The sequence below is a fragment of the Penicillium riverlandense genome (assembly GCF_028828495.1).
Source record: "Penicillium riverlandense strain IBT 135883 chromosome Unknown utg000006l_segment0_segment0, whole genome shotgun sequence".
NCBI lineage: Eukaryota > Fungi > Ascomycota > Eurotiomycetes > Eurotiales > Aspergillaceae > Penicillium > Penicillium riverlandense.
Genome location: NW_026643197.1, coordinates 2,607,875 through 2,620,024, shown reverse-complemented (window position 1 = coordinate 2,620,024; position 12,150 = coordinate 2,607,875). Strand labels below are relative to the sequence as shown.

General features: G+C 54.3%; 6 protein-coding genes across 6 annotated transcripts; 2 read left to right on the top strand and 4 right to left on the bottom strand.

Annotated features, from left to right (window-relative positions):
* Positions 1–66: 66 nt before the first annotated feature.
* On the bottom strand, positions 67–486 carry N7474_007257 (uncharacterized protein; the record flags this gene model as incomplete). The annotated part of the gene is made up of 1 exon (XM_057198667.1): positions 67–486. The coding sequence occupies one exon, from the start codon at positions 484–486 to the stop codon at positions 67–69; it is 420 nt and encodes a 139-aa protein (XP_057052107.1).
* Positions 487–1,541: 1,055 nt separating this feature from the next.
* N7474_007256 (WD40 repeat domain-containing protein) lies at positions 1,542–3,124 on the bottom strand (the record flags this gene model as incomplete). The annotated part of the gene is made up of 3 exons (XM_057198666.1): positions 1,542–2,357; positions 2,410–2,570; positions 2,623–3,124. 3 exons carry the CDS (start codon positions 3,122–3,124, stop codon positions 1,542–1,544), a joined length of 1,479 nt encoding a protein of 492 aa, XP_057052106.1.
* A 163-nt stretch (positions 3,125–3,287) lies between these two features.
* Positions 3,288–4,802, top strand: N7474_007255 (inositol phosphosphingolipid phospholipase; the record flags this gene model as incomplete). Its single annotated transcript, XM_057198665.1, has 1 exon — positions 3,288–4,802. One exon carries the CDS (start codon positions 3,288–3,290, stop codon positions 4,800–4,802), a length of 1,515 nt encoding a protein of 504 aa, XP_057052105.1.
* A 242-nt stretch (positions 4,803–5,044) lies between these two features.
* Positions 5,045–6,101, bottom strand: thiA (thiamine thiazole synthase; the record flags this gene model as incomplete). The annotated part of the gene is made up of 2 exons (XM_057198664.1): positions 5,045–5,694; positions 5,756–6,101. The coding sequence occupies 2 exons, from the start codon at positions 6,099–6,101 to the stop codon at positions 5,045–5,047; spliced, it is 996 nt and encodes a 331-aa protein (XP_057052104.1).
* Positions 6,102–6,852: 751 nt separating this feature from the next.
* On the bottom strand, positions 6,853–8,678 carry N7474_007253 (putative MFS transporter; the record flags this gene model as incomplete). Its single annotated transcript, XM_057198663.1, has 6 exons — positions 6,853–7,166; positions 7,232–7,559; positions 7,621–8,092; positions 8,170–8,334; positions 8,383–8,416; positions 8,474–8,678. 6 exons carry the CDS (start codon positions 8,676–8,678, stop codon positions 6,853–6,855), a joined length of 1,518 nt encoding a protein of 505 aa, XP_057052103.1.
* An 803-nt stretch (positions 8,679–9,481) lies between these two features.
* Positions 9,482–11,453, top strand: N7474_007252 (uncharacterized protein; the record flags this gene model as incomplete). The annotated part of the gene is made up of 3 exons (XM_057198662.1): positions 9,482–9,517; positions 9,577–9,837; positions 9,897–11,453. The coding sequence occupies 3 exons, from the start codon at positions 9,482–9,484 to the stop codon at positions 11,451–11,453; spliced, it is 1,854 nt and encodes a 617-aa protein (XP_057052102.1).
* Between the last annotated feature and the right edge of the window lie 697 nt (positions 11,454–12,150).

Genomic DNA, 12,150 nt, shown 5'->3' with positions numbered 1-12,150 from the left:
ATGAAACTGGAAACGAAGAACTGCAGTGGCGCCAGTTGAACGAGGGTCCAGCAAGTGCGGATGGCACTAATCGTGAAGCAGGTCCACAAGTGCGTCTCGAGCACACTCCAACTCAGGGGCACGGTGAATTGGGAAGTTATTCACAGCTTCTTCTTCCAAATCCCAGAACTTCGAATACTCAGATACCATCTGGCAATGTTCGCAGCCTTCATCGTGAAGGTTACAATCCTGAATGCAACGAGAAACTTTGCACCAATCATCCTCATCCCTGCATTCCTCAAAAATCTGCTGAATACGAGGTAGTTTCTTGATCGCCTGCTGTTTGATGTTGTACAAGGCGATGACTTCCTCGATGATTTCCATATGCTCCTCAGTTCTTACGAGTCGAAAAGCCGCTCCCAGCTTGTCGAAGAACCTTGCCCTCTTCTCGGCATTCACCTCGGCGATGCTGGGAAAGCTCAGAACGGTCGGCTGAATAGCTGACATGTTGAATTGCGGAGTTGAAAGCTGAATTTTCGAGAATCGAGTCGAAGAGTCAAGCTGTTTGCAGTTTACTTCGAAAGGCGAAGTAAACAAAAGCAGCACGCGGTTGAAACTTAAGTAATGGCGAACGAGGCCGGTAAAGGAGAGCCTGCGGTTCAGTCGCAATGAAGATGGCGTATTCAGTGAATTGAGATCGAATCTGTTGAAGAGGATCCGCGCAGAGAAGTCGTGAGGCAATTCAAAAATTGAAAGAATTAAAAAGAGCCGAGTCGATGGAGAGTCGAGTTGTTGCTGAATCCGGGTTTAATGCGCTGTAATCCTGGATATGCGTGTAGAGAAGGGTTGAGATGATTCGAATTTGATAGAAAGAAGAATGGCCGAGATGAAGGAAGAGTAAGTGAGCCGTAGCTGGATTTGGATCGAGATTGAGATCCTGGCGGAGGATGAGTGTGAGGGGCTTGTTGAGGTAGTGAGACTGGGAGAGATGGAATGACTGCAGTAGTCAAAGGAGGAACCAGGGTCCAGCTGGATCCAGGCTTTGTCCGTTGTGATGAGCGGAGAGGAAGATTGAGATGACTGTGAGTGAGGATAATCTAGTCGAAGTGAGAGTCAACTAGTAGGTGACTTGACGGGTCAAAAGAGAGAATTCAAGGTTGAAGATCAAGGTGTAGTTGAAGCGAGAGTAAGCCTGAATGGATATGTTAGAGAGTTGGCTGCGGCGGAGTCACCGACGCACATAATAAATGAGGGAGAGGGAAGGAGAGTGGACGGCGATGGTCGATGATGAACCCTCTTCAGCAAAAGCTACGCGTTTTGAGGATCAGCCAGCCGGAGGGTTCCTTACAGGTGAAATTTGGAACAAAAACAGAGTAGTAAACAAAATTCATTGTCTGAGACTGCCTCAATCCCAGAATGCAGCCATATTATGCCTGATACAACACAACCCTATGCCCTAATACACCGAGGGAAGATGCAGACCCCATCCAGTAAGACTCCCAACACCAGGGTATTTCCGCATGAAAGAAACCACCGAAAAGAAAAATCGTAACAACATCCCCTCAAGTCTCCATCGCATCGTCAATAGGAGTATCAGCCGCTGCCGCTGAAGGAGGCGCATCTGTCATGGCATTGTCGCCGTCCGCATCATTATCCGGAGAATCTCCATTACCGTTAGTCGACGAGGGAGCCATCTCGGTGTCATCGTCGGAAACCTCCTCCCACACGCGAATGGTCTTGTCCAATCCAGCGCTCACAATGAGACGTTTCCCCGCCAGCGAGCCTGTATGCACACCCAGCACGACATCGGTATGCCCCTTGATCCGCTGCAGGATCTTCTTGTTGACAAGATCCCAGCAGATAACGTCGCCGTCTTCGCTTCCACTAACGACAAATGCATCTTCCTGCGCACCTGGGAGACCGTACCGGCCAAATCCCCCGCTCAAGCTGTACTTAATGTTCACGTGACCCTGGTATGTTTTGATACAGCGGCTTTCGCGGTAGTCCCATAGCCGCACGCAGTTATCCAGTGTCCACGCGAGGACATACTTGCCATTTGGCGAGAACTTCACACATGTCACTGGAGGGTTGTCTTCGTGGACAAGTGTGCGGAGACATTGGCCAGAGGCGGTATCCCAGACACGGATCAGCCCATCTGTTGCGCATGAGACGACCATTGTGCCGTCGCGGATGAAGTCGACCCCGTTCACAGGATCGGAGTGGGCCGGTAGGGACTTCATGACCCGTCCTGAGCGTACATCCCATATAAACACGGCCTCGTCGTAGGAGCCGCTGACGAGAATGTTGCCCTTGGGAGCAAAGGCGATCTGGTAGACGTAGTTGTGATGGCCCACGAGGGGTCTTGGGTGTGCTCGGCCCTGTATGTATGTGATTAGCGTGGAGAACAGACCGACGGAAACATATGCTTACTGTAGACACATCCCACAGACGAATTGTTTTATCGTCCGACCCAGATGCAAGAATATTGTCCGGGTTCCAAGCAATCGCCGACACGCCCGCCAAGTGTCCCTCGAAGTTGAAAAGGAGCTTGCCTGTCAGCGTGTCCCAGACCTTAACAGTCCTGTCGGCGCCTGCAATTGAATCAGCTACATCCCATTGACCTCAAAGCAAACCAAAGCATACCTCCACTTGCAATCATAGAACAATCTGGAGAAAATTGCACCGCAGACACACCGCGCAGATGTCGCTTCAACACAAACTTCTCCTTGTAATTGAGCCGCTCCAGCTTGGGAGGCGGCGGAGGAGGAACCGGTGTGGCCGAACGATCCGACATTTTATCCTCAGCATGGCCTTCCTCGCTGTTCATAGCACGTCCACGCATATTGTCATCCGACTGGCCTTCCATCTCGTCCGGGCGGTTCACAGGCGACGGACTGCGGGTTTCATCGGGGCGCGAGCTGCGCCAATAGTCGTCTGCGTGGACTGCAAGCTCATCGGGACTATCAGATTCCCGGTAATGTCGTTCGCGGTGGTGTGATCGCTGCGGCGTAAAGGCCTTCTGAGCAGTCCAGCTGGCTCGCTGGCGCTCGGCCTCGTCGTGCTCTGAACCGGCCGCCAACTCATCGGAGGAGGATTCGACGGGCGATTGAGCACGCTGGCTCCGACGGCGATTGCGCGACTCCATCGGAAAGACAAAGACAGGAGGGCAAACGCGTGCGGAACGACAAAGCGAACAAGATCAACGCGATTTTTGTAGAACTGGAAGGCGGTGAGCCCGAGGTTCATCATCATCATCGACTGACCAACTTTCTGTCAGCTTCAAGTGTATATAACTTATCTCAGGCCCGATGGCCTCTTCGTCGATACCCATTGAGACACCTACGCAGATCCGCATTCTCACCCTCAACTGCTGGGGCCTCAAGTTTATCGCCAAATACCGCCATGAACGGTTATCCGAGATCGGCCGGCAGCTGGCGCTGGCCAGTCCGCCGCCTGAAATAGTCGGTCTACAGGAATGCTGGACGCAGCAGGACTACGAGAGTATTCGACAGCAAACACGGCACATTCTACCATACGGTAAATTCTACTTCGGAGGCATCTTCGGCGCCGGCCTGGCCATTCTATCGCGATGGCCCATCGAGGAAAGCAGCATGTACGCATACCCATTGAACGGCCGGCCCACCGCTTTCTTTCGTGGAGACTGGTTTGTGGGTAAAGGAGTGGCTTGTGCGAGAGTCCGCTTTGGCCGCGGCACCGCCGATGTCGCGGAGGTGTTCACCACGCATCTACACGCCCCCTATGAGCGCGAGCCCAACGACTCGTACCTGTGCCACCGCACGGCGCAGGCCTGGGAGATCTCCAAGCTGATGCGTGGCGCTGCTGAACGCGGACACCTGGTAATTGGCCTGGGCGATTTCAACATGCTGCCGTCGTCCTTTGCCCACCGGCTCATCACGGCCCAGAGCCCCGTCCGCGACGTCTGGCGCGAGCTGCACCCGGACTCGTCCGTCGGCGCGGCCATTGATGCTGTCGAAAAGGCCCGCAATCGACCTATCCCATCTGCCGAGTTTAATATGCTCGAGAACGGCGCAACCTGCGACGGAGCCTATAATACCTGGCGTTGGTCCAAGGCCATGCGCAAGCAACTCGACAAGGGGGAGGACGTCACCGTTGATAAAGATGCTCCTGACCCGCGCGCCAAACGACTAGACTATATCTTTGTTGGTGACGGCGGCTACGCTCCTGAGTTCCCTCCCCCGCGCTGGTCGGTCGAGTCTGCTCGTCTGGCCATGACGGAGCGCCATCCCACGCTCCGCTGCTCGCTGAGTGACCACTTCGCCGTCGAGGCCGTCATCACTCGCTCTCCATCGACCAAAACCCCATCCCTATCACAGTCGTATCCCCCCTCGGACCCTTCCTCGCCACCCCTCCACAAAACAATTTCTACATCCCTAGCACCCAACGCCGCCCTCACCCCAGAAACATACGACCGTATCACCGAGATGATCCACACTTATGTGCGCCGCGAACGCAGCCAGCGCCGCTGGCGTCTCGTGCACTTCCTGGTATCCATCGTGATTTCTATTGGATGCATGGTCGGCGTATGGTGGGTCGGCAGCCGCACGTACATCGGATTCGTGTTGGTGTTTGTGAGCACGCTGAATTTTGCCGCCGGCATTCTCGACGGCTTGATTGGGGGGCTGTTTGTGTCGAGTGAGATACGTGCTCTCAAGGAATTTGAGTGGGAGGTCGCCAATGCGAAGAGATTGGTTATGGAAGCTGAGGCTGGGGAGGATGTTGGTGCTGTTGGTGCAGGCGCTGGTCGTCTTTCTGGTGAGACTGAGGGACACAAGGCTGAATGATGGGGGTCTTTGGATTTAAAGAATGTACACAGAAGTGTAGTTATAGTCGTCTAGCGCTGGACAATTAATCAATAATGTTGAGTCTACTTTCTTCAAATGGACGGCCAGTTTTAATGAGCGTGGGTGATATTATCAGAGACTAACTAAGCCGAAAAGTTCCAATCCAAGTAGCCATCGAGTGGTAAAGGAACGAAAGAGGCCAGTAAGACACGACGACGGCAACCAATGATGTCTTGGAACATCTACTCAGCACACTCGCGCTTGCGAGTCTCAAAGACACGCAAAGCCTCCTCAGCAGCCTTGACACCACTCATAGCCATAGCTCCAAAAGTCGGACCCATGCGGTTGAAGCCATCGATCTCCGACAACTCCATACCACCAATGATAAGACCCTTGGCGACCTCACGGGTATTCTTGACAATAGCGTCCTCGGCAGCATTCATATCCAGACCACGCATACCGCCAAGCTTCTCAATAGCGCTCATGGAGACAAGGCGCTTCGCGCAGAAAGCGCCAAAGGGACCATCATGGCCGGTCGTGCTGACGATGATCGGCGCGTTGATGGTGTTGGGGTCCATGCACGAGTGGTCGTCGTGGTGCAGGGTGACGAGCGTCCAGTTGACGACCACACCGGCCAGACGAACGGAGCCATCGACGTCCGGTCGCGTGATCAGGTCCTCAACGCAGGTTGCGTTGAAGAGCTTGACGTTCGGGAAGGATAGCACCTTCGACAGGAGCGTCGAGGTGAACAGGGCCGCATGCTTGACGACCACGAAGTTCGGGTTCGAGGGCTCCTCTTCGAAGGGGACGCCCAGCTCCGTCAGGAAGGCGTCGGCTGGTCGGCGGAGGACCATGGCCGAGAAGAGCTGGCCGCCTAGCCAGGCACCGCCACCTTTTTGTTCGTGTTAGAACTAGAGCAATCTTGATAGATATACAAGGCAACAAGGACTAACCAGGCGAGACCGAGGCCTCCAGAATGGCAATCTTCAGGTCTGGGCGCGCCTTAGCGAGCACGTACGCCGTGCTGAGACCGCAGGACCCGGCGCCGACGATGACAACATCGCTCTCGGCGTAGGTATCCAGGTCCTGGAAGTAGCGCCGGGTCATGGCGCGCGAAACCTGGCTCTCGCGAATCGGGGCGAACTTGAACTCGTCCCATTTACCGCCGAACTGCTCCAGGAGCTTGCTCTGGTCCTGACCAGTCAGGGTGGTGGTCACGGTCTCGGGGACGATGACCTTGCCCTTGAGGCCGGTGGGAGCGACGCTGGCAGGCTCGAACATAGCAGCAGGGGGAGACATTTTAACCGTAGAAAGATGATCAAGGGATCAAGTTCAAGTTGTGGTAACTTGTTACCTATGTTAGTCTGCGTTGCTACCAGGGGAGAGAGGAGAAGGGGAAGGCATGATCCTTTCGCTGGTATTATCCAGATCAAGTTTTGACCGTATATTCTCAGAACGAACCCATCGTCATGTGTTGTCAAGGACAAGCAATCGGATGGGAACGAACACCGGCCCACGCCCACACGTTACCTGAGATAGGTAGTACCTTGATCCCTGCGAGATAATATGCCCAGCCAAAGTGGTTCCATCATGGCTTCTTCCTTTCCTTGAGAGGAAGGGGGGGCAAGATGTACTTGTTTGGGTCTGGGAAGAATGGTCAGCTCGGATCGAGCATGTTAGGAGCCATAATTACTTGTGTTGGTGGATTGAGATGAACGTAGTAGTGCGATGAGAAGGGAAAACAGAAAGAGAGGGGCAGAGCAAGCCCTAAATATGACTGATGAGTGAACCCCCACCTTATTATTGATCATCCTCTCCCGAGTCTCTCCGGTCTTCGGTGAGCTGCGAAGGGTGAGATGTGGGCCACGAATGGGTGCGAGACCAACAATTGGATGGATTACAGTGTCTACGACTAATTGACGGGATACATCACCGAGACAATGTTCCTAATTGTGTGACAACCGAACACCAGCAGTGACATCATAACCCATCATCACTTCATGGAATCCAAACAACAGACAAGGGTATAGATCGAAGCACAAATAAATATTTACAGCACAAACCGATAGTCGGCACCGTAATTCTCCACCCCAACAGGAATCTCGGCTTCCTTGGTGGGATCAGCCTCGACGCGGGGCCCGTACTTCTGGTCGAGCTTGCGGTTCTCCCACACGAGCAGAGTGCGAAGCGACAGAGCTAGCACGGTCGTGAAGAACATGAACGCGGCGCAGATCCACATGCCCTTGAAATAGCGCGGCGCTTCATCATCGGGGAAGATATTGGTGCCTAGGAAGGGGCCGCATTGCCCGATTATATTGAGCAAGATGATGCCTGCTCCACGGCGGGTATCGGAGCCTTGGTTGTCTACCAGCCAGTTAGTCAGGACGAAGCTACCTCAGATTCGACGAAAGAACATGGTGGGGACTTACTCGTAACCCACGGCAGAATATTGGCGATCGCTGGGAAGATTCCACATGCCGCCAAAAACACTCCAAAGTACCGCACGCCCACGGAACTGCAGGCGGCAAGCAGCACATACCCCACACCACCCATCGCGGAGAGTGCTGCGATCACGAGTCCACGCTGCTGGATGCGATCCGCCACCCAGGTGGTTGCGATCGTCACGAGGAAGGAGGCGAAGAACGGCGGCGCGGTGAGACCCTGCGCGTCAATGGCTGTGAAGCCCATTTGGTAGAGGATAGTCGGCAGGAACACGGGCAGAGACGAGAAGCTGACATTGCAGCTGAAGTACATCAGCTATACAGAGGAGATATCAGTGGTTGTTGTGTGTGATATAGTGATTATTGGAAACACTTACCGCGGTGAACCATGCTTTGGCATCCGCAAGGGTATGAAGCAGCTCTTTCCACTGTACCTTGCCCTCTTCTTCGCTTTCACCGGTCTTCTGAAGCGCACGAGCACGAGCGACTTGCTTCTCCTCCTCGGTGAGGAACTTGGCTGTCGCAGGGCTGTCCGGCACGAAGAACCAAGCCAGAATGGCCGCGGCGCACACGGGAAGCCCCTCCACCAGGAACAGCACCCGCCATTTCGCCAATGCAGGGTACCCAGAAGTGATACCGTAGGCCAGCGCTCCCGCGAAAGTATTCGCCAGCGGCGCAGCGGACAAAAACAGACCGCATCGGAGACCGAGCTCGTGGCGCTTGTAGAAGAACGACAGCAAGTATGGCACACCGGGCCCGAACCCGGCCTCGAATGCACCCATGAAAAACCGAAGTGCCATCATCCCCTGCCAATTCACGGTTGCCGCCTGGCATGTTGCAACCAAACCCCTAATTTCATGCCCAAGCGTGTCAGCGATAGTCTTGTACATTTCCGCTTCCGGAGTGGGGGCACGTGGGGAGCATACCATCCGAACACCACGATGGTCGCCCATTGGTGCGGTTTCATGATCTTCCACATGAGTGCCTGGAATTCAAAGATAGTGTAGGAGATGTAGAAGATGGTCAGGAGCCATGGGTATCGATTTCCCGTCAGGGAGAGATCGGTCGACATTCCCGCAATTTTCGCATTGCTGCCGAGCGGTTAGTACTCCTAGTCCTATGTGGCGCAGGAAACGAACCCGATGTTGCTTCGGTCGAGGAAAGCAAGTAGATCTAAAAATTCCAAGCAATGTTAGACACAAATCAATTTGGTAAGGGTGTTGCTCATACAGAAAAAGGCCATTATTGTCGGGACGCGCAAATCCAGCTTCCGCAGCACGCGGCGTTCCACCTCCGGATCGATGGCTGGAAGCGCCGCAGAGGGCTGCGTCGGACCAGCCTCCTGATGGGAGGGGACTCGCTTCTCGACATCTTGGTCGGCGGGAGCTCTCTGGATTGCGTCGTCGGACGGCTCAGACTTGCCAAAGAACCCCATGGCGTATCGAGTGAACAGAGAAGAGAAAATAAATGTCGGCTAGGAGTGAATACGAGCTGTGGGCGGGGGGAGAACCCCGACTTATACGTGTGGGGGAAGCGAAAGAAAGAAAAGCGAGTTGGGGTTAACTAGCGGTAATAGTCCGCAGCCCACGGCGAATAATAATGTCGGCGGCCGCAAAGATGGAGTAAAGCCATCCATTGTGCGATTAGCGGTGGACCTGGAATTAATGGACTAGGATCATCTCCGGACTGGGTAATCGAGGCCGGAGAACGACTAATGAATTAACTGGCTGAAGAGCTTGAGTGGAGTAAGCTTCAGCCAACCTTTTGGAGTCGTCGCATGCGTTCCCCACAATAGCGCCCTCGGAGAGAGCCCGGGAGCCGGCGTCGGCCTCGGTTGTTTGATAGGCTGGGGAACTAATTGTTATTGTTGTGCAACTATAGAGAAGAAATACCCATCAGGCTACCCATGACATTTTGGGCCATATAATCACTGTGATCGATCACAGCCAGAAGTCGTCCAGTGTGTCAGTCAACGAATGAAAAGCATGGAACCCGTGCAGCTGTGAGTATGAATGGAAGTGATGCCTGAGGTGTCGTGCACTTCTGGTGTCTCCCACCTCCCGCAGCGCATCGCTCCCCCATCGAAAATTCCCGCGTCGCGTTGCCAGGAGCTCCCCAGTTGACTCTTGACCCGCCCTCTTTCATCGAATGTATCTTCGCTAACCCCTTGGTGTCATCTAACTGGTCTTTGCGACTCCATTGCCTGAATTTCCTCCCCCGCAGACGGGATTGGCCACGATGGACGACCCGGCGACTCGTATCCCGGGGCAGTTGGTAAGACCACCACCGAGCACATCGGAGAGATCTGACTGACCCCGTTGCCATGATTGCAGCTCCCACATATGCACCTGGTCTCGCGCAACCGCTTTCCCAGCATGCATATGATGCCCACCGAGACCGCCGTGGAGTACCTGACTAGCGCGCCCCGGGTCTGTCAATCACAGCCCATGCACTGGACTTTCCTGGATGGCCCTGCCGATGGTACCGTCATGCTCACCTGGCAACCTCTTGCCCATCTTGGCAACAACTTCGCCAGCGACGGCTATGTCTGGGCTGATGCCGAGCAAGCCTTCACCTTTGAAGCCCGCGGTTATGTACGCGACGCTAGCCCCAATCAAACTGGGAATGAGTATCTAACATGAAATCATTATAGACCGTGGAAATGTTCCTTCACCGCAGTGGATACCATCCCCCGAATGAGACCGTGGCAGCTCACTGCCGCAAGCGCTACCGTATCCTGTCCTCCAAAGTCCCCAACAACAACGCGCCGGCGCCAGACCCATCACTGTGGATTGTTCACTACTCACGGGCACCTGCCAACGACCATGTCCCCGCAAACCGAATTCCAATCTCGCCACAGATCCAGGGGATGATGGCCCAGCGACGCTTCCTCCAAAGCCAGGGCCAACTTGCCCGCAAAGATTTCATGCTTCACGACCGCAACAACTGGCCAACAATCAATTTCCCTCCACAAATGGCGCCCCAGGGCTTTGCGCAGCCACAACCAGGCTACCCCAATGCTGCTCCTGGACGGCCAGGCTTCTACCCACAGCCCGGGCATCCTGGGGCGGTCGGACCAGGTGTCGCTGCAGCTAAAGGCCCGCGCGGGCATCGCGCTTCTTCTGCAGCTATAAATGCTGCCGCCGCCGACTTTGCCATAGAGGACGAGGATGTGTCCACCGGTGACATGATGGATCTTTTGACGCCACGCGAGGTGAGTAAGATGCGGTATCAACAGCACCACGAATGGATGGAGGAAATCTTCGCGTCACCATACGCCATCACGCAGATTACACCCGTTTCCCTAGGCCTGGGTCGGAAAGGAGAGCTGGAGTCGTTGACGGCAGGCTTCTTCGATGCCCCCGTGGGCACCTCCACTGGAGAAGGTCAGGAGGCGGGTGACGCACCGCAAGCAACTAAGATGGAACCGGCCAAAGCCGAGGAATTTGCGGATCGCGTGGCCAAGAAGGTGGCCGACATGACCACGGAGATCGAAAAACTCAAGAAGCAGCACGCACTCCGGATGGAACGCTTCAACCAGACTTCAGTCTTCAAGGAGGCCGAATTGCGCCTCCGGGATTCTGCTGCTGATCCGGCCGACACGGGTGCGGAGGTTTGGAGACTCGAGGGGCGTATCGTGATCCCCAACGAGGAGGACGCTCCGCAGATGGAGTACATAGAAGAGAAGGCCAAATACAAGGTCGACGACGTGGTCCGGGATGTCGAGAGTGCCTACAAGAAACAGATCACGTCTGAACCCAAGATCTCCTGCGTCGAGAAAGGTGGATTGCTAGAGAAGATCGAGCCCGAACACAAGGACGATGACGATGCCATGGCCGGCGACATGCTCATGGACCAGGCCGATTCTCACCTGCTTGACCAGTTCGCCGCAACGGACGCCGACATCTCTGGCGATGTGGACATGGATCTCTGCGGCGGCCAGCTACCGGGCAATGGCGGCGAAGCAGGCGATTGGGTAATGGTCAACGACGAACATAAAGACCAAGGTCATGCAGCAGGAGACTCGGGTCTGGATAACGGGGGCTTTGACTTCACCAACATCGATAGTGCCGGCGATGCGCTCGCCGCATACACCGAGCAGAATGATGGTCTTGACCTCCCCGACCTGGATAACTCGGCGTTTGGCGATGCATTCCACGCCTCGGACAATGAGCACTCGCACAATCCCGACGCAGATGAAATGTCTTAGATGGGGCGAGGTACGGCTGCTATGGATGAGGCGCTTTTCTGGGGTTGATTCATTCTGCGATTAGCAAACTGCCGGTCATGCAGTTTGCTCTCTGGTGTTGTGTCTTGTGTCTTGTTCTATCTGGGGGTTTATATGGGTTGTTTGGCATTTCATCGCGGTTGATATGTACTATAAGACCGGAACATGTGCCGCTCTCGCCTTCGCACATTCGAATATCATTTGGCTTCGAAAAATGGATGCTTTAGAAACAAAGCGTTGATATGATATTCTACTGGCTTGAAGCCAATATATTCTTTTATAGACCATTGCGTTCATAGGTCCGGCAGCGCTAGTGGTGAGTACACAAGGTGATTGGGCATTGCCTATGTCAGCGGAATATCTTCATGCAGCTCGCTTAATGATAATGAAGAGCATATTAGACATTCCCGCCATCTATGGCTTCGGTGTTTTCATGCGGGCTTACCTACTACCACGGCAAAACAATAGCTGCCCCCATCATCATTCCTACGGTAGTGATTCAAAATTATATGTCGAAACGCCGACGCTATAGATCTATTAAGAACGTGCCAGGCTAAGTAGCAACGAATTTTAGTCCCGCTCATCCTCTCATGGAGTCTAATACCAACAGTCTGCTGGCATGGGAAACCGAGAACCTTGAAATTGCTGCCCGAGCAATTTATCCTAATTTCTTTCATAT